The sequence below is a fragment of the Hippocampus comes genome, unplaced genomic scaffold, assembly GCF_001891065.2.
Source record: "Hippocampus comes isolate QL1 unplaced genomic scaffold, H_comes_QL1_v1.1 scaffold86, whole genome shotgun sequence".
Classification (NCBI taxonomy): Eukaryota; Metazoa; Chordata; class Actinopteri; order Syngnathiformes; family Syngnathidae; genus Hippocampus; species Hippocampus comes.
This window is the reverse complement of record NW_017805882.1, coordinates 1705621-1732311: the sequence shown is the minus strand read 5'-3', so window position 1 is coordinate 1732311 and position 26691 is coordinate 1705621. Positions and strand designations below refer to the sequence as shown.

Here is a 26691-nt window from a genome sequence, read left to right as displayed (position 1 = left end):
GAGGGATCACCAGGTTAGTCACCCAAGATGGGACTCTGGAGGAGCGTGACGCCCTTGAGGACAGCTGCAGGATGCACACAACAACGGATGGCTGCATTCGCAGCTATAAATTCACTATGTCCTAACTATCCCATTCATCATATCGCACCCCGCGTGCATCTACAGCCGAACCTCCCGCCACCCTGGATCAAGCTGTTAAATTAGGCAGATGGACAGAGAGAGCACGTGAAAAAGGGAAATATGTACACTGAGTTTAGCAGCGTAGTATCGTACAACAATGAACAGCCCGCTATTTCATGTCGAAACATCAGTGTTTACTGATATCTGGCAGTCAAAACTATATCTTTACTTTATGAAGGGAGCACAATACAACTACCGGAGGTGTCCACTTTATTCCACAATGTCACCGAATGTGCGAAACTGACAACAGCAAGAGCCAGACGCCCTTGCATCAGTTGTAGCAGTGGCAGGCAAGGAGAATGCAGTCGAGATGAAGTGGAAAGTGAAACACGTGATGACTATCACCACAAATAAATATATAACAAGTCAAAATGGTAAACTATACAGGAATTAAAGTTATATTATAGTTATATACAATTGCTGTAAAAAATATTGGGATGAGAAACATTTTACATTCAAGGGCATTATCAGCTGGCTCAGGATACAGGAACATTTTCTCAACTTCACACTTTTTTTAGCTGATAAGCATGAATAGCTCATTCACAATGAATACAATACACAAACTTTCCTATTTCTAAACTGAAAAAATACATAACACTGTGCTTTTTCCCCCCTCTCCCAATTGGTGACCGTTAGCGAATTTAGCGCATTTATTATAATTTTTTTTTTGATTCACTTACAAGCTTAGCAAAGGTGAACGCACTGTTTTCTTACATAAACTGTCTGGAGTCGGCAGGGTAAGTTTGCTTTGCCTCACTGTAATATCTTTTTCTGTTGTTTGGAATGGACAACATAACGTGGTTATTGTTTGCCACAACTTCATTGTCAGAGTGACAATGAGCAAATTATTAAATGTACTCCCAAAAGAAGCTTGAATGCACACTGCAAGAAGTAGCTATTGTAAGATGCTGCCACAGTAAGATTAATTGTATGCATTCTTGTACAGCATGTTAAGCATATTTCAAACCCAAAACTGCCTAAAATCACTTTTCCGTTTGATCTCGGCTTTCCTTCCCTCATTGTTGATTTATGGCATATGTTAACTCCACGTTTCAGACTTTTTCCACGATTCCGATTTTAATTCGGTCATCTCTCTAAATCTATGACCGTTAAATGCCGAGCAGTCCGATGCTTCAGTTGTACAAGGGGTCACTACTGCCATCGTGTGGCTACTTTGAGAAAATCCAGTCAAAAGCTTGAACCTGAGTGGAAACACTTGAGGTTTTATGCCAAGATTAGGAGAAGAATTTGGTCCCCCCTGTCTTGTTGTCAAAGCAGGCCAAACATTGATTCCCCGTTAATGTATTTAAACTTTGTAAGCCTTTCACCTTTGCCCGGATTTTGAGCCCTTCGGGGGCATCGCTCGAGAGCTCGAACGTAAAAATGGCAGTTTCGAGGCTGCCAAGTCGCGCACCTTGATCCACACATGAATGAACAGCGACTAGGTAGTCGGAGGGGGGGGGGGGGGCGATAGTCGTCAAGATGTTTTCAGTTTCTTCTCGTTTACAGGCCGACGTGATAAAAAAAATAGAGGTACTCCAGGCGACGTTAATTTTGCGAAACTAAAGGAATTTTTGTTTCATCTCTCAATGGGAATCAATTAATACAAGACCTTAATAGCAATACACGTTTCTTCCGGAGTCAAAACATTTCAAGCTGATTGCTTTCTGGGATTGTCTTTCGGGAAAAAATGTAATTTAAAAAAATAGCGATAGCATTTACAGTAGTTGTTTCCAGGGGTCCTGCAAGGGCTATAAACTGGTCAGTCTCAAGACCACTTCAGTCAAACTTAAATGTGAAAGCTCACGGTACATTATGAGTGCAATAAATTGCCAAAATAGAGCAGAAAGGCTAGCATCCACAGAAGCATTATTATTGTGTCGTGATGTGAAAGCCACGAGTGACGTCTTCTCTGTGTGCGTTAAAAAGTCCACAAGGGGCGCTTAGCACAGCGATGTTCCATTAGTGGCTCGCTGGTTCACCTCTACTGTTAAGGTCAGATGACAACTTCAAGGCAATTGGAGACAGGACAAAACACACCTAGGACAACTGAAAATGATCACAGGAACGCCTTCGTACACGATTCACACTTGAGCGCGTATGACCAACTGTAGTTTAACGGAAAAACAACACAGAACAGATGCTGTGAGTAGCGCAGTTACTTTCACTCATCAAACTTTGCCCCGCCCCCAAAAAGGTAAGGGTTTTGGAAAAAAAATATACTGTATATTTGTCTAATGCTGCAAATGTACATAAAATAGTGTTGTGATTTTAACGTAATTCATGCGCGTAACTAAGTGCGTGGTATGCATTTTTTGCATGCCTGATTGGAAATACTCAAATCAAATGACTGGAGCTAGTTAAAACCATTTTTTTAGCAGATACCAGCCTATCGGATTGTAAAATAGGACTACAAAGAAAAATCAGTGGTTGTATGATGTTGATTTTTGGGGTGAAAGTAATATTCAAGAAATTAGTTGGTCAGCAAACATGGAATTCTTCAATTAAATCTCTAGTCTGTAATCTAATGTAATTCAACCCAGTTCTTTTTAGATAAAAATCAGTTCAGAAGAAGAATGTTGCGAAGTGAAATGAAATAATCAAGAGGACCAAGAACTTTCCTTGGTTGATTTTATTTTCTGTTTACATTTTAGAAAAAGAATCCGAGGATTTTGCCTCCTGTATGTTTCCGTCTGGCCTCTTCGTGGTCCATGATGCCAGCTGAGGTGGTAAGTACAATGTATCTAGAAAGAAAGGACAACATTCGGGATTCGTCAGTATAATCCACACAGCAAATATAAATACACAAGTATTATAAGCTGTCGGGAAAGATTTGGTACAGCCTCATTTACATGCTTTGCTAAATTGTACTAACATACTAACATGTTAGTGGGCATTTTTTTGGAATAAAGGCCAGCGTTCAGTCAACTCATTCACATTTAAGAAAAGTGAACGAAATAGTAACTCTGTTGACCTTTGTTCTGAAGATTCCTCAAACAATACAATATGCACCAAGGCTCGAGATAACGTCACTCATCACCAAAGTTGAACTTCAACCTGGTACATTCCACATTTGTTAGCTCCCCAAACTGTTAAATTATAAGGTTACAGTAGTCTGCAATAGATGCACAAGAAAATGACATTTTAAGCAAATAATTCCAAAACAAACATGTCAAAAGACCCAGGAGGGCTGAACAGCACTAACCAACAGAACGTCAACATTAGCTGATCAGATTTACAACTCAAAACCAAACACGAGTAGGGCCTCTGGTTATGTGTGGCTTGACCTATGATGCAACACGCATATTTTAGTACTTTTTCCAAGAGGTAGGCATGGATGGAAGGTCCATCAGCGATGGACGCCTGTTTGCTAACGACTGACAAACACATCCTCTGCTTGCCTCAAGTGTTTGTTTTCAGAGGTTTCCGAGAGGACATTTACCATCTCTCTCTCTTACAAAAAAGTTAGGGATATTTGTCTTTCCCGTGAAATTTATGGAAAATATAAAAAGTTCTCGCTACAGTGATACATCATGAAGGTAGGACATTTCAGTAGAAGGATGCAATGGTAATTTCCTCATCTCAAACAATTTATTGGCACAATAGTTAACAGTGGGTAAACGACTGTCAGAGATGTTTACTCGGACAGTTGAACAAACAGACTCAGGAAGAGATTGTCTTTTCTGCCGGCAGGAGGCGCAGGTTTCTACGAAGCCACTCCGTGCACTTACCAACTGACACCCAACCTCTGCAGCCTCTGCCAGCTTTTTATTGATCGTGTACGCAAATTACAAGTGATATATCAGAAAACCCCTCCCTTATTCATTCACATGTCATGCCTCTAAGTCCAGCCCACCGATATGCCCCTCAGAGGCCAGAACATCTCTCAGTACAAACAATGGATACCTTGTTACTTCAATGGGTAGATTTCGCAAACTGAAGACATCTTATCATGCTGCCCTCCCGAAGTTGAACCTTCCTGTCGACATTATCAGTTAATGAGGACTTTTTTTCTGTGTGCTCCATTGTGTACAAGTTGTGAGAACATACCGTTCGAGGTCAATCAAGCATGTACTGAAATGAAACTTTGAAACACAATAATATTAAGTTTGTCTTTCTCCATCAACTACTATGTTGTATTCATTTTGCAAATGACGCTTGTGTGAGTGGCCGTTTTCTGAAATGCCCAAGACACACAAAAAGCGGTGTTTCCCGAGTAATCGATGAAATAATAGGTCGGATGAACAAAGCTATTTTGTATTTAATGATCAGACAAATTAACAATTTTCAGTGGCACCACAAATGATGTACAGTAGTAGTGAAGTTAGTGTGTACCAACTGGATACAACATCGGGTTACTTGGCATCAAAGCAATGGATCCTCAGTACTGTACAGTTGAGCTTGGATGCTACAGAGTGTGTTGCTGCGCTAACTTGACAACTATCACACCAAACTTAAGTACGGCAGAATCTCGGCTCACAAACTTCATGTTCTGCAACCGTAAGCTCAAACCAAATGTTAAAAAATGAATATGAATACAATTGTCTAGCTTTCATCTGTTGCAGACCAAGAAACCACGGCCGGCGCAAACACATGGCAACAAGCAGTCAGTGGGGCCCGGCCCAATGCATTAGGGGCAAGGTGTTACATGCTGCAGAAGAAACAATTTAAACAATGCATGGCGGCAGGGCTTCCTTAACATGAGCCATAATAAAGGTAGTTATGAACAAAAACGTGCATCTGCGTGAGACACGTTCGGCTGTTTTCAAACAGAAGCAGTTTGTAAACAAAAGCAATATTTGTCTTAAAAATGGCATTTGTCATCCAAGTCCCCGCTTGTACTCCCTGCATGATAAATAAGTAGTTAAACAAAAAACAGATGGATACTTGGACACGCAAGTTTCCAGAGCAAGGATGGAAGACTAGGATGCTGACGCCAAAACTACCATACTCGGACATCATCTTCAGGAAGATAATGTTAATGCACTCAAATATATCAAAAAGAAAAAAGCCTTGATCACACCAGTGGAATTGCCACAATGATATAACGTCACACAGTTTGGGGGCAGATGCAGCTAGGGTACATCAGATTCAAAAGTAAAGGCTGTTTGCGGCGGGCACAAAGACAAGCTTAACGCCACAAAAAGATGGAATACATGCTAAAGAATAGTAGTCGGGATGCATAACATTTATCAGACCGATAATTTTATCAGCCAGATATTGAAAACAATGATGTCACTTTTATCAGTTTTCAAAATTGAAAATTAAGGCTAACATTTTCACAGGTGCACTGTCCCATTCACTTGAATGAGAGCCGCAGCCGAGGCATCCTTCGGCGAAACCGGGTCAACACCTGACTGACAATGACGCAAGGGAACCTGGCGTGTTTGACTGTGAACTTGCCTAGCTGTTCATTTTGGATACAGACGATTAGGGCTTTGATGGATTTGAGGAAGATTGATCAAAAAAAAAAAAATAATGTCCACACATTGTTAAAAACTTGAATAAAGTACAACCAAATTCAGTTTTGCTCCCGCTGCCTTTTAAAAAACTTACACTAGCGTGCATGCATGCTACCGTATTTTTTTTAAGCTAGCATACGTTTTACCCTATCTGTATCCATTAATACAATGTGTCATGTATATGTTAAATATAGAAATAGCACCCTTAACTGACATACCTAATACGGTGTGCTGTACAGTCGTGAAAATACAGCATTTCATCGCTTTTGTTTTGACATATTAAATATATATAAAACAGTAGTTGGAGTGTTAAAACTTTATGAACAGGTACTATAGCCATAAAGAGTTTTTGAGTTTGCTCATAGCCTCACCATCTGAAGCGGCAAGAGTTCAGATTGTAGCAAAACATGCAACTGTACAATGTCGCTGACCACTATTATATAACACCCTCGAAACCCACTACATTACGAAGTGGGACTGAAAGGTTTTATTCTTTTAAAAATAAGAATAATCGGTTATCGTATCGGCCATACAGCGCAGGAAATTAGCTGTTATCTGTATCGACTGTAATTTCTCATAGCGTGCGTGTGTCACTTGTAAGTAGAAGACATGGGTCCCAAACCCCAGTGCTAGACTGGCCCCAGGACTAAATTATTAAAGACTGGAGTATCCATAAGCTCTTCCCTTAACCGTTCTGTTAAGATTCGTGGAGCAATAACACGAACTTCTTTGTAATTTAAATCAGCTTTACGGATGTTATTTGTGCACCTTTTACCACTCCAATCTCGTTTATAATTTGCAGTAAAAATAACCACCTATGAATCATTTTCACAGTCTGAGGTGATGGCACCGTCCCACCCCAGCGCTGTGCACGAGGCATGGCCGGCTGGCTCCTGTGCCCACGTAGTGTTGTGCGATCATATTATGATGATTCACAGTATTAAAAGAAACTGTGTATCCTGCCATATAACCCTACCATTTTTATACTGCTTAATGTATTATCTTCCAAATCTTTGTTTTTATTAGCCCTATTTACAGCTCAGCACATTGACCTAGCATGGCATCCATAGATCTATGCGTGTAGCCAGTAGCCAAACAACCTTACCTACATTTCTTCTTCGTCTATATATTCTTTTTGCATAGAGCCCTTAGTGTTTAGACTGAGATCACAGTCAGATAAGCCATGGGCTTCAGAACAGGCACAACTCAGCCTATTCAGCTCATATCCCACTGAGCAGTGAAGATTTGCAAATGTAGTGAAAGTTAGGGTTGGTACAAGGTTGCAAACGGTTGCAAAGACTTTCGCCAACATTTGTAACGGTCGCAAATAGTTTTTGTCGCGAACACATTTTGAAGATGTTTTCTTGTTGCAAAGATAGCATTTAGCAGCCAACACAACCACTGGGCGACAAGAAAACCTGCCTGCGACCATTAATACTGTCTGTGAACATCTGGCGAATGTCTTTGAGACCATGAACCAAATCTAACAAAACATTTGCAACTTTCGCAACTGCTTGCAAACCTTCGCCACGCAGTGGAATACGGCCTTAATTAGTTATGAGCACCTGCACTGGTTAAATGAGGGTATTCTTGTTACTTTAGTTCAAACTTTCACAACTTTATTATTTGAAAGCTCGTTGCAATTTCAGACACTTTGAATGGTATTTATTTGGCCACTGGGTTTATTCGTGTTATTTTATTAATCTTATTAGGTTTAGTGTTTTTGAAATTTTTATTGGTACACTGAAAAGAGATAAGAAAAAATTTTCATTTTTTTCATGTAATTTTCAGGGAAAATACTACACTGGGATATCTCTTGTTATCGGGATATAAAATTACTCATCGAGAGAATTTGTGTTTACATTTTTGTTTTAGTGTGACATACATGTCATAGATCAATTATTTCACAATTTGTCAAGGAATAAGAGGCAGTTTACCATTTAAGAGTTGCGTTTCCACAACAGTTAACCTGAAATACACTACAAAACACAACTTTTGCTGACAAGCAAAAGAAAGATAATTTGGAGAATTAAAAATATTCTCTTTATGCATGAAAAACATACCCATTCATGGCTCAAAAAACAAGGTCCATACCAAACTGTGAACTGTATCATCCCAAACCTAATCAGTAGTGGAATGCATAGCCAAGTGTGCAATTCTCACCCAAACTGTCTTGAAGGCAAAAGATTGTTCTGCCACTTCTCCAGATCCTTGAGCTGAAGATCAAAACGTGGACTGATCACGCCACACTGCATGAAACAAAGGCACAAATATCAAATCCAATTCATTTCCGGACAGCTACTCCGGATAAATATCTTATAACTGGACCGTGAATTGACGCCAAGCAGGCAAGTGTAAAAACAAGTCATTAACCTACTAACATCAGAGTAAGAAGTTGCTGAGTGGAGTGGACCAAAACTTTACCTTGTTCAACCTTCCTGTGAGATTGACGACTATTTTCCCGGCTCTATGGTCATCAATGATCTCAAACTCACCAATGTAACCTGGGAAAACATTGACATGAAATACCATGTTAAAAAACATCTGACTGACAAGACTTTTGGGCCAATGAGTCAAATCAGAAATGCAAAACCATGAAGACAATGAACGCGTACCGTGCTTCATCATGACAGTCAGGAAGCGCACAATGACCTTGGAACATGGCCTGATGAGGACTTGTCGTTTCCCACGCTTCTCAGCATTGTTGATGCACTTCAGAGCATCTGCGAGAACGTTCATGCGCACCATGATGCCTACAGAAAACAAAATGCTGGGTGAAGAGACCAATTTTTCAAATCACTTTCAAAAATCAAGAACGGGAACAGCTTCACTCACTCGTTTTGTCTTTTAATAATGCTCACATTAAGATTCAACAATCTCAACTCTTCTTACACAAATCAATTGAGTATTAACAGAAATGCGTTTTGGGTTTTTTTGCGTAAGGGTCAAAACCGACACAATAATAAAAATATAAATTCACTCACTCACTCACTCACTCACACACACACGCAAGCATTCTTGACATTTGGCATCAAAGACCAACACGGACCCACTCTGAGATAGCCAGCGGTTTCAACAAACGCACCAAAGTGTAAACGCAAGCTTTCTACACATTTGGCTGAAAAGCCCAGCAGTGCACGACACACCACAGAGCCGTTGTCTTAAAGAGGTTGGTAAACTAGCTGTGCTTCGCTCTAAGCGCCGTCCTAACGCGAACATTCGGAAGACGCTCTCTATGGCGTACAATGCTTGTAAATATTCGCCGCACATCTTACGGAGCACCGTCTGCGTATGTTCCGTAAAATGGTTTGTTCACGATTTCTAAGGCGCCTACGAGGTAGGCACTGCTCGGCCGCAGCAGAACGGATGGCATGTAGAAAAAGTCGCTCATATGATGCCGTGAAGCGATAGAAAGGCACGATGAACACTTCAAAAAGTTACTACATAAATACACTTCAAGACTATTATCAACATTAAAGTATTCACAATAAGATGAAGTAGATTTATAATGGATTGTATGTGACAATATCAAAAGACATCTCACCGGCTCTGCAATATGGCGGAAAGAGGAAGTAGAATGTAGTTGCAATGCATTATGGGAAACGTGCAACCGTCCATCATGTATCACTAAATCCCCGTTTCTAATGATCTTGACATTTACTCTGGCTTCTTTTGACTATATATTGTATTTTTTTTTATTTTTTATGTTAATATCCTAATTTTAAAGTATTGCTGTAATTCCCGATTTCCAAATAATACAAATGTCAAATTTAATTTAGCGCCGACGTGCGGTGAGGATGAATAACTACACGTTCTATTTTTTTTCTTCGCTAGAACAATTCCACTTAAGTTGAAGAACACGATTTATCAAATTATTAACATTTTTACTTTTGATATGTTATAATTGTTTCATGCGCCTTGGCGGGTAGTGGTTGCACATTTGCCTTACAGTTCTGAGGTTGGGGGTTGAAATCTGGGCTCTGGCCTTCCTGTGTGTCATTTGCAGTTGTTCTCAGTTCTTGCATGGGTTTTCTGTGGGTACCACCCACATACTAAAAACATGCACATTAGTTTTATTGATTTTGTGTATGTGAGCATAAATGGTTCTTTGTCTGTACATGCACTGCAATTTGCTGGCAACAAGTCCGGGTCTACATCTCACCTGAAGTCAACTAGAAGAGAGTCCAGCTCATCAATGACCGTAATGAGGATAGCACCGTAATTTGTTTGGTATGTTTGTTTAAATTATTGACTAGTTATTTATTTGTTCATGCAAAAGAAAAAGGAATGATTTTTTTTTTCAAAATAATGGAATTTTTATTGGGAATAAATTTGATTGAATCATAATACCCTTGTGATACACATCAGAGAGAACACATGTAGGACAGAGATTACTTTAACATGCAGTAAAATATATGTGTATAAATATGCTAGTGTCGCCTTGTGGGCTAAAGATGAGTAAGTCACAAAAAAATAATTCGTCAGTGTGTCGAGGCTGCTTGTGTACAGTTTACAGTTAGAACAGGGAGCAATTTTATGCCCATACATTGAATGATACGTCTAATTCATGCTCATCAACATTTGTTAAATAATGGTAGATTGGTGAAATCCACAACTAAATTGACAAATGACTGGGTAGAAATTATATGAATAAATATATGTTCCACGCAGCTAGTTGGGGTGGAAAAAAGGACAAAAGTTGCTAACTATAAGGAAACAAACTGTTATTTGAGAGAAGTAGACAGTTGTGCGATCCTCAAGTCTTTTATAAATGTGACCCTCATTTCCACCATGCTCAGTTCAAGATTTAAAGTGTATTGTTTTGTCCTCCCATTGCTTGAAATGGAAACACTGGCCCTGCGCAAGACTAAAGGAAAGAAAAACAAAACAAAGAGAGAGGGAAAAAAGCTTGACAATTGGATCTCAAGCTTGACACACGGAGGATATGGCATGACCCGTGTTTCTTTACTATTTTGATGCTTACATACGTCAACACCTGACTTGGTCTCTCTTCTGAACTTATAACGTTAGCCACTGTTGCTGCCCATGCTTGCAAGGAAATCTTTGTCTTTTTTAGGATTCAAGCCAAGCTTCCGAAGATCAAGACCCATGGCTACCAGCATCTGGAGCAAGGTGAGTTCCTGTTGCGTTGCCTGGTCCACCAGGGTGGGGCAGGTGGGGTTACACTGAGGCCAATGGCAATTGTCCACCAGGTGAAATGGACAGCCTTTGGCTGGAGTTCTGTTGTTGCGAGTGGCTTCCAAGCTCCTGTCCCAGCAGTGCAGGGCCCGCGGCAGAGAAGTGCCTCGAACTTGGAAAGTCATCCAGTTGCTGAGAGAACAACAAGCAGGTGGGTGCAAGTAAGGACAAAAATGAGTAGTGACAACTTGTAACGTATCAATAACCATCTCTGGTGTTTAAGAATTAATATTTTTTCAGTACAAGCCTATGGAACTGGAGCATATGAAATCACCACATATCCAATCATACCTTTTAGTAATCACTGTATGGGAAAGGCAGGAAGGTGCAAATACTGCTCTGAAGAATCACAGAAACAAAACAGGGCACGTTATTTGTCAGGTTGCTACTAAGTTATATTATGCTTCAGCAAATTCTTCATTGTGAACATACGTAACATCTCTCAGGGAGTTCTTCAACTCTCTGCCTAGGTTCTGGATGTATTGCCACTGTTCGTTGCTCATGTGCTGTCTTCCAATATAGATGTTCTCCACCCTCAGCTGTTCTTCATCAAATAGCCACTGCACAACAAATAGAGGGGCTGCAGAGAAAACAAAAAGGTACTGTCACCGCAACTGGCATTTAACTCAGAAAAAGTAATGCTGAAGAATGCGATCACCGAGCTGAAATGAATTGAGAAATCTCGAGCAATCTGGATGGACATCAGTGCTTCGACAACTATCACCCTCTTTTGCTTTGCTGTCTTGAAATTTACTGTTAATATGCATTTCTGTAGAACATATTCCAAAGTCTTTGGACTGAGGAACCTAACACCTCAAATGAATGCTGAAAAAGTTGGTCATGCTGTTCTTGGCATGAGTTTGAATTTGTGGTGATAACTAACAGAAACAAAGGTACACAATTCAACACGATTCAGCAGTTTTTACCTTTACAGTCTATTTGTTTGGTTACTGATTGTTTTGGCCCAGTCTTTACATTCTGTATTTTATGGAATTTCACATTCTGCCAAAACATTCTAGATCCTTCTTCTCTTATTGTCAACACCAAGACACGACTGAAGAAAGCAGCAGGTATTGAGCAACCAACAAATGCAATCCAACCGTAAAAGGAGGGTAAACCCGGGTCACTCAAATACCATAGAAAATGACAATATCAACAAATATTAGATTATTTTCCCCCCAATAATAATTAACATTTAATGCCTGTTACCATTTAAGGTGTATCATGCAACTAACAAACAAAAAAATAAAACAGAATGCAAACAAGCACTTCCGGTGGCTATTGGTCTCAGAATTTGTGATTTTGGTCATAAAAATAATGAATCCTTATATTTGTGCAAACAAAAGTTTGTCACACACAGACACAATGCATCGACAACCTTGCAAAGCATAAAATAATCAAAAGGACATATCTGCTGTTGAAACTGAGCTATACGATACGGTGAATCTGATTTTGAAGGCCACTTACAGGTCAAGGTAGAATACAGCTTGTAGCCAAAGAAGCACTGCCACTCCTCCCCTTTTTTATAGAGTCGACGACACCTACCAGGTACCGCACCATTCCACAACCTGACAAACCATACAATACAGACCGGGCTTAATTATTGATATAATAAATATCGACAGATCTGTCAAGTTTGAATGACAAGCATTACCATTTTGCAGAGAACCCTACATCCATTTTGGATCGCTTTACCTTAGGCCGACCTTGATCGCATCTTCAGGTGAACAGGTAACCGTTTCAGGGCAGGTTGATGATCTCTGGTGTTTACTTTCGAGAAACCAGCCAGAGTCCACCAGACCTCGGACCTGTGCCTCTGCACCAAGCTGCTCCAGATAATTGGCCACTCTCTCGATATTCAGCAAGACTCCTGTTCCGCCAGCACTGCAGGAAGATTACGATTATCGCTCAGTGGATTTTACAGAAAAACTCTAGTCCGCAATATTTGGGTGGGCTCAAAGCTAATGGATGGACATACCAAACCCATCCATTTCTGTACCACTTGTCCGATTCAATGTCAGGGGTTAGTGGCTGGAACCTATCCTCACAAACTTGTGAAAGCAAACCACACATGGACTGATCAACAGTCAGCCACAATGCAGTTGGGAACGTGAACTGGCAACTGCACGCATTCAGCAATGTGAACCGCTACACTACATGTAGTCCAACGTGCCAACTCTCAAAAGGCAATTCAAACTAACATCAGATTCCATTTCAGGTGGCAGGAGTATTGTTTAAGCAGCATTTTTATCATGGTTCCTAGATGGCTGTCAAGTCGTGATGTTCAAAAGTGTCCGGGAAAGAGACAGAAATTGATTTGTCTGCAAAAGGTGCAGTCAGCCTCTCATCTTGAGCAGTGAAATGAGCTTACCTTGTGCCAGACAACAGAACAACCTTGGCCTGCTTGATTCCTTTGGGAATGAGGTCTTTGATGACCTCTCGGATGATGAGCGATCCCATGAAAGCATACTCAGCTGGTAAGGAATACAGACAGGGAATGCAGGAGCGGTATAGGCATGCTAGTAGTAAATCTCATTTTCTTTCTGCAGAGACACACTTGCATTTGTATTTCGGTTCCTTTCTTTCTCTCTTCCTTGTCGTTGGCTTGGAGGAGGGGCCGGGGCAGGCCCAGTGCCACTCCAAATATCGCTGGAGCAGTATGGGATGAATCTACAGAAAAGGACACACTCGCCGATGAACCTACGAGCCGTAAACCACCCCACGGTTACCCAAACATGTGATGATAGAGGTTCTTACACAATGTTCGTGTTGTGCCAATAAGGATTTTCAGCTACTTGGGATGACAATATGCCACGCCCTGTAAATCAAGCAATCGAAAATTAAACAGGGATCCTTATCCATGATTTAATAATTGATTGTGGGAGTGCATATGACTAAGTACTGTACAATCAGTTGACTTACCAGTCTTTGTCAGGGGCCAACCGGATGAGCTCATTAGTCGAGGGATATGTTGGTACCTGGAATCACAGGTCTCTTTGCTGTAGCAGCACCAGCCGCCTAAAAAGCGGGAAGACTAATATTAAACATCCAGGCGCACGCGGAATAAGAACCAAACGTGACTCCAGCAGAGAGGCCTGTGTCGTGTATGAGTCGGAGGGCAATGCACCTGCAGCCTTGAGTCAAGCATGCATCCTTTAATTTGAAAGAGCTAGGAATGCTGTCATGAAGTTGCATATTTTTATTAAAGCCATTCTTAATGTATTCCACGATCACTGACATAAAGTACACATCAGATAGACGACATGAGAGATCTAGTTGAAGCGACATCTATGCGTTTCTCCAATCCGAAATACACAGAAGGCTGACAGCAACTAAAAAAGGAGAAACACCGAAGATGACATCTGCATCTAAATTCCAACGGGGGCGTCAACTGCAAACAAGCTGACCTCTTGGGGACCAAATTAACCAGAGTGTTTTTTAATATACTCACCTTCCAGAAATAACAGCCATCTGCGGCTTCCTCTGATCTCTCTTAGGTAAAACCTGCACAACCACGAATCATTTTTTTTTAAAGTAAAGAAATGTATCACAAGTGGGCATGTTGATCTCCACCAAGCATCTCACATTTTTAGGTTTGTTTTAGTGGTTATAATCCCTCAAAGAGAATTCAAAAATTTCACTCTGCTGTATATTTAATAGAAGAATACATATGAGATGAAGGTGGCCGTCAATTTCAAATGAGCAACTCACCCAGCTGCTGTCCCATCATTACACGTCACATGCGGATTCTTGAGAAAGTGCAACCTCATTTCATCTGTCTGCTGTTTAGCTACTCGAGCTCCTGCAGCAACGTCTCTTGCAGATTCACCTCTGCTGATACCTCCAGTAGCTCTATTGTTTGAAATGTTCCCAGCAGAGAGAACAGCCTCAGGTGAAGGCTGGATGCCGTCGCCTGCTTGGGTCCCATGTGGAGATTTCTTGGAGGACTGAACTTTTGTATTCCTACTCCAACTCTCCCCCAGCAAAAGTAAGAAAGCAATCTGGCCAAGTATCTTCATGTCTGCTGATGATACAGTGCAATTCACTATTATTCATTCATTACAGGATGAATCAGATGAGAAGTGGACATACCTATTTCAAAAATAAGGAAAAACAGTGTCTGAAATTGCCCAGAAGTTGGCCTGATGATGAAGTGAGCGGTAGCAGGTGTAAAAAATTGATGATGTCAGTCTTGAGTGGTAATGAAGCTTTGACCATGTTTTTGATGAATCCTCCAAATCATCCCTGAGCTTTATAGTGCCATCATATGGATCAGAGTTCCTCCCATTTTTCTCTTGAAGCTCCAACTGACGACACACATCAAGGGGAGGTACTGGATGACCAGCGGTGAGGAGAAAAGATCTTCTTAACATATTTCTTTGCGCGCATTCAAAAGCAAAGCACTTTGCCATCTGGGCGCAGCTCAAGAACATGCTTCCCCGCCTGCCCCCCACGTTCTTTCTCCCCCCCATACTTCTCAGATTGCTCGAATATCCAGCCTCGGTTGAGATGGGACTTAATTTATTAACAGATTACAATGAAAACACGTTTTATGCAAATCACAAAACTAGAGTAAGACATGATACAAAAACAAGCATCGAAATCTGTATTTTTTTTTTCATACTTGAAAATTCATTCAAAAAGGAATATTGATTTGTTAGCGTTGTGGATGTAAGCAGGCCATTAGTTATAGAAGTTAATTTTGTTATAATAATGGAAAAGTAGAAAGGAGGCAAACACATTTTTTTTCTGTAGATGAACACACGACCAACCATAACATTAGGTACAGTTGCAAAATCTGAGGACTATTACAAGAGCTGTTTCGAAAACCTTTATCAAGTTCCACACTTTCTGTCTTGATTCGTTTGTAACAATGGGTTTATGATTGTGGTTGTAGTTTTTATTGATGCAGTATATCTTGCTTCTGGTTGTTTCTTTACATTTTTAGTCACTTTGACAAATGAGAAGGGCAAAATATTACAAACATATAACAGTAGCTTGCTGTGTAATTGTGGTCTGAAACCCCCCCCCCCCCGGCCCCCCAAAAAAGCAAACTTTATTGTTAAATAATGGTATAAACTCTCACAGTAAACTTACGAATTGGGCATTTTTATCGGCATCATTCTGACACAGTTCTTGATTGGGCCCTGTTAAAATGTTGCACGTGTGTGGCCGGTCTGTCAGTTCTCAGCATTTGACTGTTTTAGCTCCATTTCGAATTTGAAATAGAAACTCAAACTTTATCTGAGACTTGTGCACCCTAAAATTAGAGTTAAAGATTTCGTTCATTCCTTTTGATTGAGACATTTGAAGCATAGTGTCATAAGGGTTTTTTACCTGTGGCTGCATTTGGATCCAGGTCAGTCTGGAGCCTGCAGACTCTTGGAGAGTGCGTTTGATGAAGACAGACAAACTGTTTGAAACTGATCCTCTGCCGTACTCATTGGATGACTCAATGGTGACATAGCGCTGATCACGAGCCTTGGGGTTCTGAAATTCTCATCAATGAAATGCACACCATCCTAACATGCCAATCACAGCAAATGATGGATGCTTGAAAGGCCAAGTATACAAAGGCAGTGGCGGTCTATGTGGCATCTTTGGAGAGTGAAAGAGTGAGGCACTAATAAATGTATGACAATAAAAAAACCCTCAGACTTAAGCTTCCTTTAAAAGTCTAGAATCCTTACGCATTCAAAGTTCAAGGCATTTTCTAATATGAGTCAAGCCTGCATAAATAAGGAGTATTGCTAATTGTTACCATTATTATTCAAACAGTGGCCATTCTGTTTTGAGACAACAAAGACCATTGCAATTAACCCCAAAAAATACAGCACAAACAAGACAGAACAGTTGACCAAGTATTTTACTTTGGCAGACAAAAACAGAATTCTTGACTTAGTTTCAAGCATTCATGCTATTTTAAACTATGGCCAGAAAGAAAACAGAGCTCGTAAAATATGCGTGTGAGATCATATCACCTAAATGCAGTAAAAAATGGACCCTAAAGACATCACTATACTGAATTTGATCCCCCAAGCTGAATAATTCTTCATTCCTTCAGTTGTCTAGACCATCTTCTAATAAATCAGTGCAAAAATCTGTTTAACAGATACCCCAAAACGCGTTTCAAAAAAAAAAAAAAAAAATGAAAGCTGCTGAAACTGTATCAGCAGATCAACAGAATATCACAAACCAAGAGATGGCGATGCTGCTATTTAGATTTTCTTTATTTGGTTGGATAGAGTGCCATTTTTCTTTTTAACCAGAACAGATTAGGATCGATGTTGTTGCCAAGTTTGAAGACAACGCATTTTGACTGCTGATATAGCATATGAACCGAAGGCCTATTCTCATACATATGATCAGCATATCACACCTGCAGTGTTGATCGACATAGCCTAAAACAACCTCTGATTCATTTTTGCGCTGTTCTGAAAAAAGCATTTAGTGGAGTTTTGTAAATGACAATGGCACAGTACGTCACCCCCCCCCAAAAAAAAACGGAAAAACGGCATGTTGTTCAACTCATTCCACAAATTCCTCAATTCACATGGTGTCTGGAGGGCTGTAATCCCAGTTTGCATTCTGATGTGGCTGGAGCGAGCCACTATTCTGACATGGGGACACAATGTGCTCCAGTGCACTATATGACGTGTGTTTTGGCTCTACGACGTCAAGCTCCAAAGTGGTCCTGTAGTTACGTTCGATGACCAACAGCCCTGCATTGATACATATTCTGTATAACCATAAATATAACCAACAGGACATCACACCATACTGAAGACATGAACACACTCATCAGGAGGACTTTAATACTTTTTGAAAACTGTATTGCAGACCGGACAAGCAATAAGAGTTTAATGCTACAAAATTTAAGATGCAATAAGCTATGTGTTCAAAAATGTAACAATAATACTCAATATTTGTCCCAAACTGTGGTCCTATGTCTTCCAGGCCACTCACATGTGCAGTAATGCAGTTACATCACCTTTAGAATCCCTCAACTAAAGCATCCGGTGAAATCATGCAGCAGGTACGTATGCTCCAGACATGCCAAAGTGGACAGGAGAATGTGAACTGTTTACTATTTATAAAGTTTGCCGACTGAGTGTGGGTGGTTTCTAAGCCCACGCTGATGCTCAAAGTGAATACTTGACCAAATGTTTCAGAAGCTTGAAGGAGTCTGTTCAAGCGAACGGCTTCTCACTTCTGGGAACCTCCATGATTGTATGCGCAGATGAAATTTATGATGGCTTGATAGGATACATGTTTATTGCCCTCCAGAGTCAAGGAGGCTCACCAAATGTATTTGTGTCGGTATGCGCCACTATTTTCAATGAAAAGATTACTTGGAGTGGGCCTATCTACGCTAAATGGCCACAACATTGGGAATTACTGCACTTTCTAATGACATCCAATACAAGAGCTTCATAACTTCAAAGATACTATTTTATCAAATAAGTATTAACTTTACAATGTGTTTGTTATTGTCATTTGCACTGCATCACACCTTAAGGTTTTTTATACCTGCAGAATTGTTGACACACCGCTAATTGTGTGTGTAACGTGTACTGATGTTGATATTGGAATTTAAAACATATATCTGCTTTTACTTTGTGAGGAATTTGTCCTAGTGCTCAATGCACATAAAACAAAAAGTCTACTGTACAATAAAAAAAAAAAAAATCCATCATTTTTAAAGGGCCAGTATGAGATGAAGCTTGTAAAAAAAAAAATAAAAAGTGAATTCACAAAGAATGAAAGTTGTCAGACATGTAAAACAATGTATAACATATAAATCAGGGCTTCAGGCAAAACCGATGTGGAGTATTAGTTACCATAAGCCGCAGACAAGCCACTGAACAGTCTGTCGAGGCTAAAGCCAAAGACCATTACTACCTGTATCTGAAAAATTTTACTACTGCCGCGGCAGGAAACTTGCAATGACAATTATTCATGGTTTACTTAAGTTTTATAGCACTTTTTTAATACCCTGTTGCCAAAAATCTGAAAGTTCTTTTCACTGCAATGTAAGAAAGAAATGTTGACAACTCACACAATGCATTCAACGCAGATTTCAATCATTCATACACTGCCCTTCCATTGTCTCCCTCCCAAAGTCACCACAACAAGCATACCATTGTGTTTGCTTGAAAAGATGGACAGTGAAGAAATTATTTTTAGCAAAGGTGAGGTGGGGGCAGGGGACCCGTTGACCCTTAGCTCACATCTGATGTGCAATCCACCTCAGCTTCTGACCTCATGCAAAAAAAAAAAAAAAAAATAGATCAAAGGCTACAAACTTGGGCTACAGCTCAGTGTACAAATTCTGGGGGTGAAAAAGTTCATGTTTGATTGATCAACAAAAATACAAAAGTACAGTAAACTAAGAGTGGCTTTGGCAGTCAAAATACTATTGCTTGATTGTCAAAATAAACTCATAGGTCACGTGTGCACTCAAAATGGGATCCCATACAAGAAGCTTTTATATACAGTACACATAAACAGTACATACGGTATAGGTATGAATATTGAAACTATGTTTACCTCTGAAATGATAGTTTGGAGGGCTAGATAGCAGCACAACTGAATGTGTCATGTGTGCCAACTGTTGCCAACCTCCACAAATGACACCAAAAGAATGTTGATGTTTCAGATGCACAACTTACAGTTGTACAAAAAAGTATGACGTCAGAGTTAGCTGGAGTTCTCCATAATCTGATCATAAAACGTGATCTGATCTTTATCGAAGTCATATGAGACAAACTCCGATTATCAGTTTTTGTGAATTATGTGAATATCAGATCACATTTTAGGACCAATTCAGAAATCTGAAATTGCAGAAACCCAGGAAATCCCAAGAGTTCTCTTAATTTGTCTTGCTGAAACTGATAAAATAATTGCAAAATCAGTCGGAATATTAAAACAAGCACTTTATTTTAAATGTTTTTTGATATATACTGTATACAAAGTCACACACGTTGAGAAGCATAAATTGCCGCTTTGCACCCTAGCTGGATGACATTTTTAAGTAGCCAGAATCCAGGTACCTAAATCAAAAGCACAGTAACACACACACACACACACACACACACACACACACACACACACACACACACACACACACACACACACACACACACACACACGAAAGCACTGAATTCAGAAGTCCAATAAAAACAAATATACAGTTTGACACTCCCCCCACCGCATACTCCTCGTTCGACATCTACGAATCTACCGATTCACCGATTTTTTTCATTATTTTTTTTTTTTTAAATAATGGATTTTTTGAGGAGAGGGGGGGCAACCCCCATTTTACATGGAAAACACTTATACCCACGTATTCAATAATTCCAGGGGTTAATATGTTTTAGTTTGTTTGTTTTGTTCCTCAGTGTATTTACGTGGATTTTTTTTTTTTACCGAATGACACAGTCCATATATGGCATAAATAGCGGGGGGGGTTCACTGTATTAATATTTTGAAAGTCAAATACAGTGGATATAAAAAGTCTACACAGACCTGTGCAAATGTTGGGTTTTTGTGGTGTAAGAAAATGTAATTGTTTTAAAAATGTTATCTTTTTTTAACTTTAATGTGATCTATAACGTATCCAATTAATGTGAAAAACAAACAGATCTTTTTAGGGAAAAAACAGCAAATATACAATAACCTATTTCTAGTCTAGTGTATTTAGGGCCATGTTGCACCTCTCATGGTGTTTCGTGCACAAAGTTGCCTCACCACCGACTCATCCACATATACAGGTGTGTGTGTGTGTGTGTGTGTGTGTGTAAAAATCTCACAAAAACCTGGAATATGAATAGGGTCGTGTATATTTGTTTTAAAAATCCACTGTACATATCGACCTACATTACTATTCCAACAGATCCCCATACTTACTGATTCAGCATCATGTTGCAATCCTATATCGTGATGCTCCATCTCATCATCTCGGAACTCTTTTATAACCTAAACAGACACAACACACAACATACACACAGAACCCAAGCCATCTTAGTCTTGGGGGAAAAAAATCCAAGTCGGTTGCATAAAGTCCATTAGGAGACAACAAAACCAGTATTCAAAAACAAACTCCATACAGGAAGACTGGAGCCGGGATCGAACCCTGCACATCTATACTGTGAGGCGGACATGCTAACCAGTTGAGCGCCGTGCCACCGCTAGCAAATCGGTGCATTAGATTTTAGTACACTACGAGATGATTGAGGTACACAAAAGTAAAGCCACTTCAGAGAAAAGGCATTATCTAATAAATTAAGATCAGTAAAAGGTTGTTTTTTTACTCAGATTTGTTCCTGCTTGATTATGAGTGTGATGGGCATAGTTACGTATACGTGTGAATTTTATTTCATGAAATCTTGACTGCGGGTGGTATGAAAAAGAAAGACAGATGCGCGCACGGCCAGCACTCACTGAAGTGTTGTGTCACCCTGGCGATGCCGCTGAAAAATATCTGGCACCATTAAAATCTCCCACATGGATTAATTTCAGTTACACCATTGAATACAATGACTAGGGGGTGTTAGATCTAATGCTCACAGTGCAACAAGTTGCTAAGCTGCGCAAAACATTTTGAAATCCTGCAGTGGCTGTCAACATGTAGACGATGTTTAGAATTTTTTTTTTTAACTCAGAAAGTCACTGTCAGCCATGCATGCCTTTTAGAGTCTGTTAGTAAAATGGCCCCATGAAGGCAGCCGATACCAGTATTAACCACTGTTGTCAGTACCTTATTACAGGGGTGGCCTTTTTTGACCAAATATCGACTTTTGAAGCGGCCAAACTCCCGCGATCGATCCGATTGCGAGTGTGCAAGCAGACACACACGCACGCACGCACGCGGGTGCGCAACCATGCAAATGCACGCACGCACGCCACGATGAGCAACAGAGCTAACGGCCCCAAAAAGGAACCTAACCGAAACCTACAGACACACCCTACCCTTCTCGATCAACTTAGGACCAGTCCGCGGGCTACTGGTTGATTGCGATCTGGCACCATAGATAAGAAAATAGGTAGATACAACGTGCCTCTTTGAGCTTTTCAGTTAGTGGGGGCAAAATGTCAGCACATTTCATGCATATGGACATCACAAAAAAACAAAATAACAAGGATACTTGGACATTGTTCTGAATATTCTTACACCCAACGCTTGTACAAATCATCCATCCATTATCTGTCCGTCAATCTAGGGCCACTATAATATAAACCTTAAATAGAGTGGGGCGTCAAATAAATCTGATTAGCCCTAATTTCAGTTGTTCTTTGAAGTTTGGCCATTGTCAGGCAGTCATTCTTCCTTTTTAAAATGCTGAAACATTTTTTGTTACAATCTCTCAATGCAGAAACTTGCAGGGCTGGCAGGGAAGACAGTGCTGCCACCTGCTGTTCAACAAGGCTAAAAATTAGACTTGTCGAGACAGTAGAATTACCGGTATATAAAATTTAAGGTCCCTGTAAAATGACAAGAAATATGTCTTCTAAATTAAATGTAAAACACCACAGAGAAGAGTGTTGTAAATAACACTGCCAATTTTTGAAGGATTAAAAAAAGTTGCCAAGCACATAAATAAGGGCTGACAATAGTGAAAAATCATCCCATTGTCTCTGCTCTCAAACATCGTAGGCGTGTATGCACTACACCACACTCAGCTGTTAACTGTTGATAAAATAATACAACCTGGGAAAATGGATGCTACTTCATCAAGCATCCATCTTTCTTATGCCTAAACAAAACTACAATGAAAAAAAATCAAACCCTGGATGAACTTGAAAAACACTTCAGTAATCCATTACACCTATATTTGAGCTTTGATTCATTTCAATAATTCATTTAGTAAGTGGAACCTGAAATCTATAACACTGTCTATACTAATTTCTTTTAATTTCTTAATTGTTTCAAGTTTCCGAAATTAAAATAGACCCCTTATGACGAGTAAAATTCGTGGATCGAAGTTTCCCTTGCCCGGACGCGGGTATTGTTTCAAGTTTCCGAAATTAAAATAATTAAGTTGGCTTTAATACTTAACGTAAAGTACTTAATGCAGTCCGTTCCGCTTCAGCTGGAAGTTCTTAGCAAGCACATGCCAACTCCACACAGCAAGGACAGATCTTTCATATACCAAGAGCAGTGTTATAGTTGAGGGTGGACTGAAGACTGTTCATCTTAATGATTCTAAGTGCACCATCAACTAACAATGATCATTGAACCACAAACAAGAATGTGTTTCATCAAGGAATGTGCTTGTGTCAAAATACATTTTAAGTATTTTCATTCAATTGAATTTTGTACAAGTTAAACTGGCGGCACGGTGACTGGTAGCCCATCTGCCTCATAGTTCAGAGGTTGTGGGTTCACACCGAAGCTCCTGCTACTCTAGTTTCCTACGGTGTTTGAAAAATGAGCATTTTAGGTTAATTGAAGATACCAAATTGTGAGTGTAATAGTTGTTTGGGGAATAAGCAGTGTGGAAAAAGCATTTCATTACAAGAGCCTCTAATAATATTTGAAATAACTTCAAAAACTGTAGCGTTTACATCAGGTTAAACTGAAATGCATAAAGCTAACTTAATTACAGTATTTCAATTTCGGACTGCTTGAAATAATTGGCTGGCATCACTAAGAAATGAGTTCACACGTAGTTAAAATTTTCAGATTGCACCTTAACCAACATTTACACAATATCACAGAAAACGTGAAAGGAATTCAAATAAACCAGCGGACTGTGTTCTATGCACAAATGAATATCAGGCTTTTTTTTTCTTTTTCTTTCATAATCAACTATATCAAGAGAGAGCACTCACTTTTAATAGTTCAGTATATCTGTCAGGATCCTCCTCCATCAGAGTTCTCATCTGGCTGTTGTAGTGCTCAGAGATACTCTCCTCCACTGCCACAGTGCAGGCCATGGCCACCTCCTTGCCCAACATTGCAGTAGATGCCCCTATGAAAAAGTTCAGATTTCAGGAGATTGCAAATATACTGAAAGCATAATCACATAAACAAATACAATATTCTTTAAGATGAGCATAATAGTAAGTAAGGTTAATATACAGTCAAACACATGTACAACTTCACATGTATTCAATTAGAAATTAAATACAGGTAAAAGCTTAAGACTTAACACTGAAACATCCCACTTTTGCTCAATGTTGTTATTAGATTCCTATTTTAATTTTCCATTCTGTACCAACCTAATAAATAGCCAGCAACATTCCAAAGTGGTAGTAGTGCTGTCGGCCGGACTCTGCTCTCAGCAAGTATTTCATTAAATTTCTCTAGGTGTTTTTTTTCTTGATCCCACATTTCCTGTAAGAAAGAAACAACATATCACAAAATCAAAGTGAATGTTTGGTCCCTCATGGAAAATAATTTTTGACTCAGTGTTGTTGTATTTATTTACATTTCTGTTTATTTGTTGACCAAAATCCAATTGAATTGTGAAACATTGATTATTGGTTAACATTTTTATTTTATTTAAATGAAAATAATTAATAACAAAGCCTCCAATAATGGGCTGTTGATATTTTATTTTTAGCATGCAAAATATAACGTAAAATGTTTTCAGAGCATGTGTCAGTGATTTTTGTTTGCACGATGACACTGATAACCTCGACAATTTTGGTCATGATAGTCGTGAAGTAAACTATGAATATTGTTCCATCAGTCCTCTCAAGTAGGAATTCTGACTGCATTATGAGATCGAGGGCAGATTCTTCTCTGACCTGGATGAGAGTTCCAGAAGTAGACCTGCTCAATACTGCCATCTGGCCGGCGTAGATTCGATTGGCACCATATTCACCTGCATGGTCCACACGTAGCATACGGTCAAGCATCTCCTTCTCGGTCCTGTCACGCGGGGTCGGGATCACACTGTAATCGCGGGAGCTCCATAGGGACGCTGCAATCAAATTTATGAAGGCACATAGCTTCACGTTAACCATGAGCATCGTTGCTCTCTTCGGAAGGCCCAAGGTGCGCCCATGAATCTGCGAGTTCTCGCCGTTCTTACAAGACACAATTTCATAACGGTGAAACCTTATCAAACAACTGTGATTTTTTCCCCACATGACATATCTCATTTGCTAAACTAGTGCCAAATATAACAAGAGTTATTCGAAGTTGACAACCAAGCTACGGTACTTTAGGACGTTTGTTTTTAGCCTGTTTAGCATTTTAGCAGTGCGTTCTAAAACCATGCACTGCTTGCTTACCTCTGATTTTTGAGCTACGCCTTGCAATCAATGGGACCGCCGTGTTTGCCCAGTCATTTAACACTGTGTATACAGTTCTTTGCATGCTACCCTGTTTTATGGCAATACGCCCCTAGCTATCAAACAGAGCAAAAAGAAAATACAGGCAAATTGTCATTGAAATGTCAGCGGCTCGACTTGTCGCAGTTTGACGACGTCACAACATTCACGCCAAGTCTTTCTGCACTTTCTCCTTCTGCTCCTCTTTCTCGTTCCCCTCTTCTTCTTCTTGTACAATCTGACGGCGGTTTGCAAACTCAAGCAGTTCATTACTGCCACCCACAGATCCGCAATTATTACGGCTTTGGTTTTCAGCAGAGGTGTCTAACACATTTTAGTTCCAGTTTCCCTTGAAGAGCCGTTATGATTGAAACCATATAAAGAAGTCAAGAATGACGGTTGATTCAACTACTGTTAAAGTGACTGTAATCAGGGGTTTGGTACCAAGAAAATGCTTACAATAGCTCTCTTATTTATTCCATATTAGAATTTGAAATTTGACATTGTGATTAATATTGCGTTTGTGGAATACGAGTTAAACAGCAAATTCTGTCCGTTTTTAGCCATCTCAAGGGACGGCCATTTTGCCACTTTCTATCAACTAAAAATCACATCACGGTTGCTCAGGATTCAGGTTACGACCAATCACGGCTCACCTGTTTTCTGAAGCTGAGCCATGATTGTTTTTTACCTGAGCCCTGAGCAACTGTCATGTCATTTTCAGTCGACAGAAAATGGCAAAATGATTGCCCCCTGAGATGGACAAAAATGGGTGGATTTTACTGCTTAACTCATATTCTACAAACACAACATTTATCAGTGCGGCACAGCAGACGACTGGTCAGCACGTCCGCCTCACAGTGCAGCAGTGCAGGGTTTGATTGCAGCTTCAACCTCCCTGTGTGGAGTTTGCATCTTCCCCTCGTGCCAGCGTGGGTTTTCTCTGGGTACTCCGTTTTCCTCCCACATTCCATGTTTTGGTTCAATATCAGGCTTCCGCAGACCTTGCTGATGGTCTGATCATTTGAATCAGGTGTGTTGCAACAGGGAGACTTTGAAAACATGCAGGGCAGTGGCCCTCCAGGACCGGGGTTCGACACCTGTGCTCTAAATTGTCCCTAGGTGGGACAATGGTTGTTCATCTATGTCTGCCCTGCGATTGGCTGGCAACCAGTTCAGGGTGTACTTCGCCTACTGCCCGAAGGCAGCTGGGATAGGCTCCAGCATGCCGGCGACCTTTGTGAGGATAAACAGATTAGAAAATGGATAGATGGATGGATAGATGGACGGATGCACAATATTAATCAGAATGCCGTGTTTGGATTAGGATGGGCGCATAGAATTTATTATTGTAAAAGATATCTTCAACCGCGGTCAATTTCACACACAATGCCAAGGTGGATATTTGGAGAACATGTTGCAAAGGCAATAAAATCTAGACCACATGGACTGAAGACTTCCAATTTTTGGGACCGAATTGTTATCAAATCAATCAATATTTGTACAACAAATAAAGCAATTCCGGAGGGATCACACTCCTCAGCCTCCCATGTAAGGTCTATTCAGG

General features: G+C 40.1%; 3 protein-coding genes and 1 long non-coding RNA gene across 5 annotated transcripts; 1 reads left to right on the top strand and 3 right to left on the bottom strand.

The window, feature by feature from the left end:
- Nucleotides 1–2794: 2794 nt before the first annotated feature.
- rps15a (ribosomal protein S15a) lies at nucleotides 2795–9245 on the bottom strand. The gene is made up of 5 exons (XM_019889480.1): nucleotides 9187–9245; nucleotides 8258–8395; nucleotides 8067–8146; nucleotides 7806–7891; nucleotides 2795–2924 (listed from the first exon to the last, which is right to left on the bottom strand). The coding sequence occupies exons 2-5, from the start codon at nucleotides 8388–8390 to the stop codon at nucleotides 2831–2833; spliced, it is 393 nt and encodes a 130-aa protein (XP_019745039.1). The 5' UTR covers nucleotides 8391–8395; nucleotides 9187–9245; the 3' UTR covers nucleotides 2795–2830.
- LOC109527496 (uncharacterized) lies at nucleotides 8736–12109 on the top strand. The gene is made up of 5 exons (XR_002170537.1): nucleotides 8736–8811; nucleotides 9787–9872; nucleotides 10720–10775; nucleotides 10856–10992; nucleotides 11381–12109. It is a non-coding gene; the product is annotated as an uncharacterized LOC109527496 (long non-coding RNA).
- Nucleotides 9971–15268, bottom strand: notum2 (notum pectinacetylesterase 2). Of its 2 annotated transcripts, none has more exons than XM_019889478.1 (12): nucleotides 14934–15268; nucleotides 14553–14865; nucleotides 14293–14345; nucleotides 13764–13859; nucleotides 13599–13659; nucleotides 13399–13511; nucleotides 13213–13315; nucleotides 12537–12725; nucleotides 12309–12409; nucleotides 11274–11421; nucleotides 11133–11180; nucleotides 9971–10973 (listed from the first exon to the last, which is right to left on the bottom strand). In XM_019889478.1, exons 2-12 carry the CDS (start codon nucleotides 14858–14860, stop codon nucleotides 10670–10672), a joined length of 1524 nt encoding a protein of 507 aa, XP_019745037.1. In that variant the 5' UTR covers nucleotides 14861–14865; nucleotides 14934–15268; the 3' UTR covers nucleotides 9971–10669. The 2 variants fall into 2 exon arrangements, with proteins under 2 accessions (XP_019745037.1, XP_019745038.1); XM_019889479.1 differs by having other exon boundaries at nucleotides 14553–14862.
- A 4492-nt stretch (nucleotides 15269–19760) lies between these two features.
- Nucleotides 19761–25313, bottom strand: coq7 (coenzyme Q7 homolog, ubiquinone (yeast)). Its single transcript, XM_019889022.1, has 6 exons — nucleotides 25086–25313; nucleotides 24597–24772; nucleotides 24066–24180; nucleotides 23676–23815; nucleotides 20751–20819; nucleotides 19761–19894 (listed from the first exon to the last, which is right to left on the bottom strand). Exons 1-6 carry the CDS (start codon nucleotides 25168–25170, stop codon nucleotides 19817–19819), a joined length of 663 nt encoding a protein of 220 aa, XP_019744581.1. The 5' UTR covers nucleotides 25171–25313; the 3' UTR covers nucleotides 19761–19816.
- Nucleotides 25314–26691: the final 1378 nt, after the last annotated feature.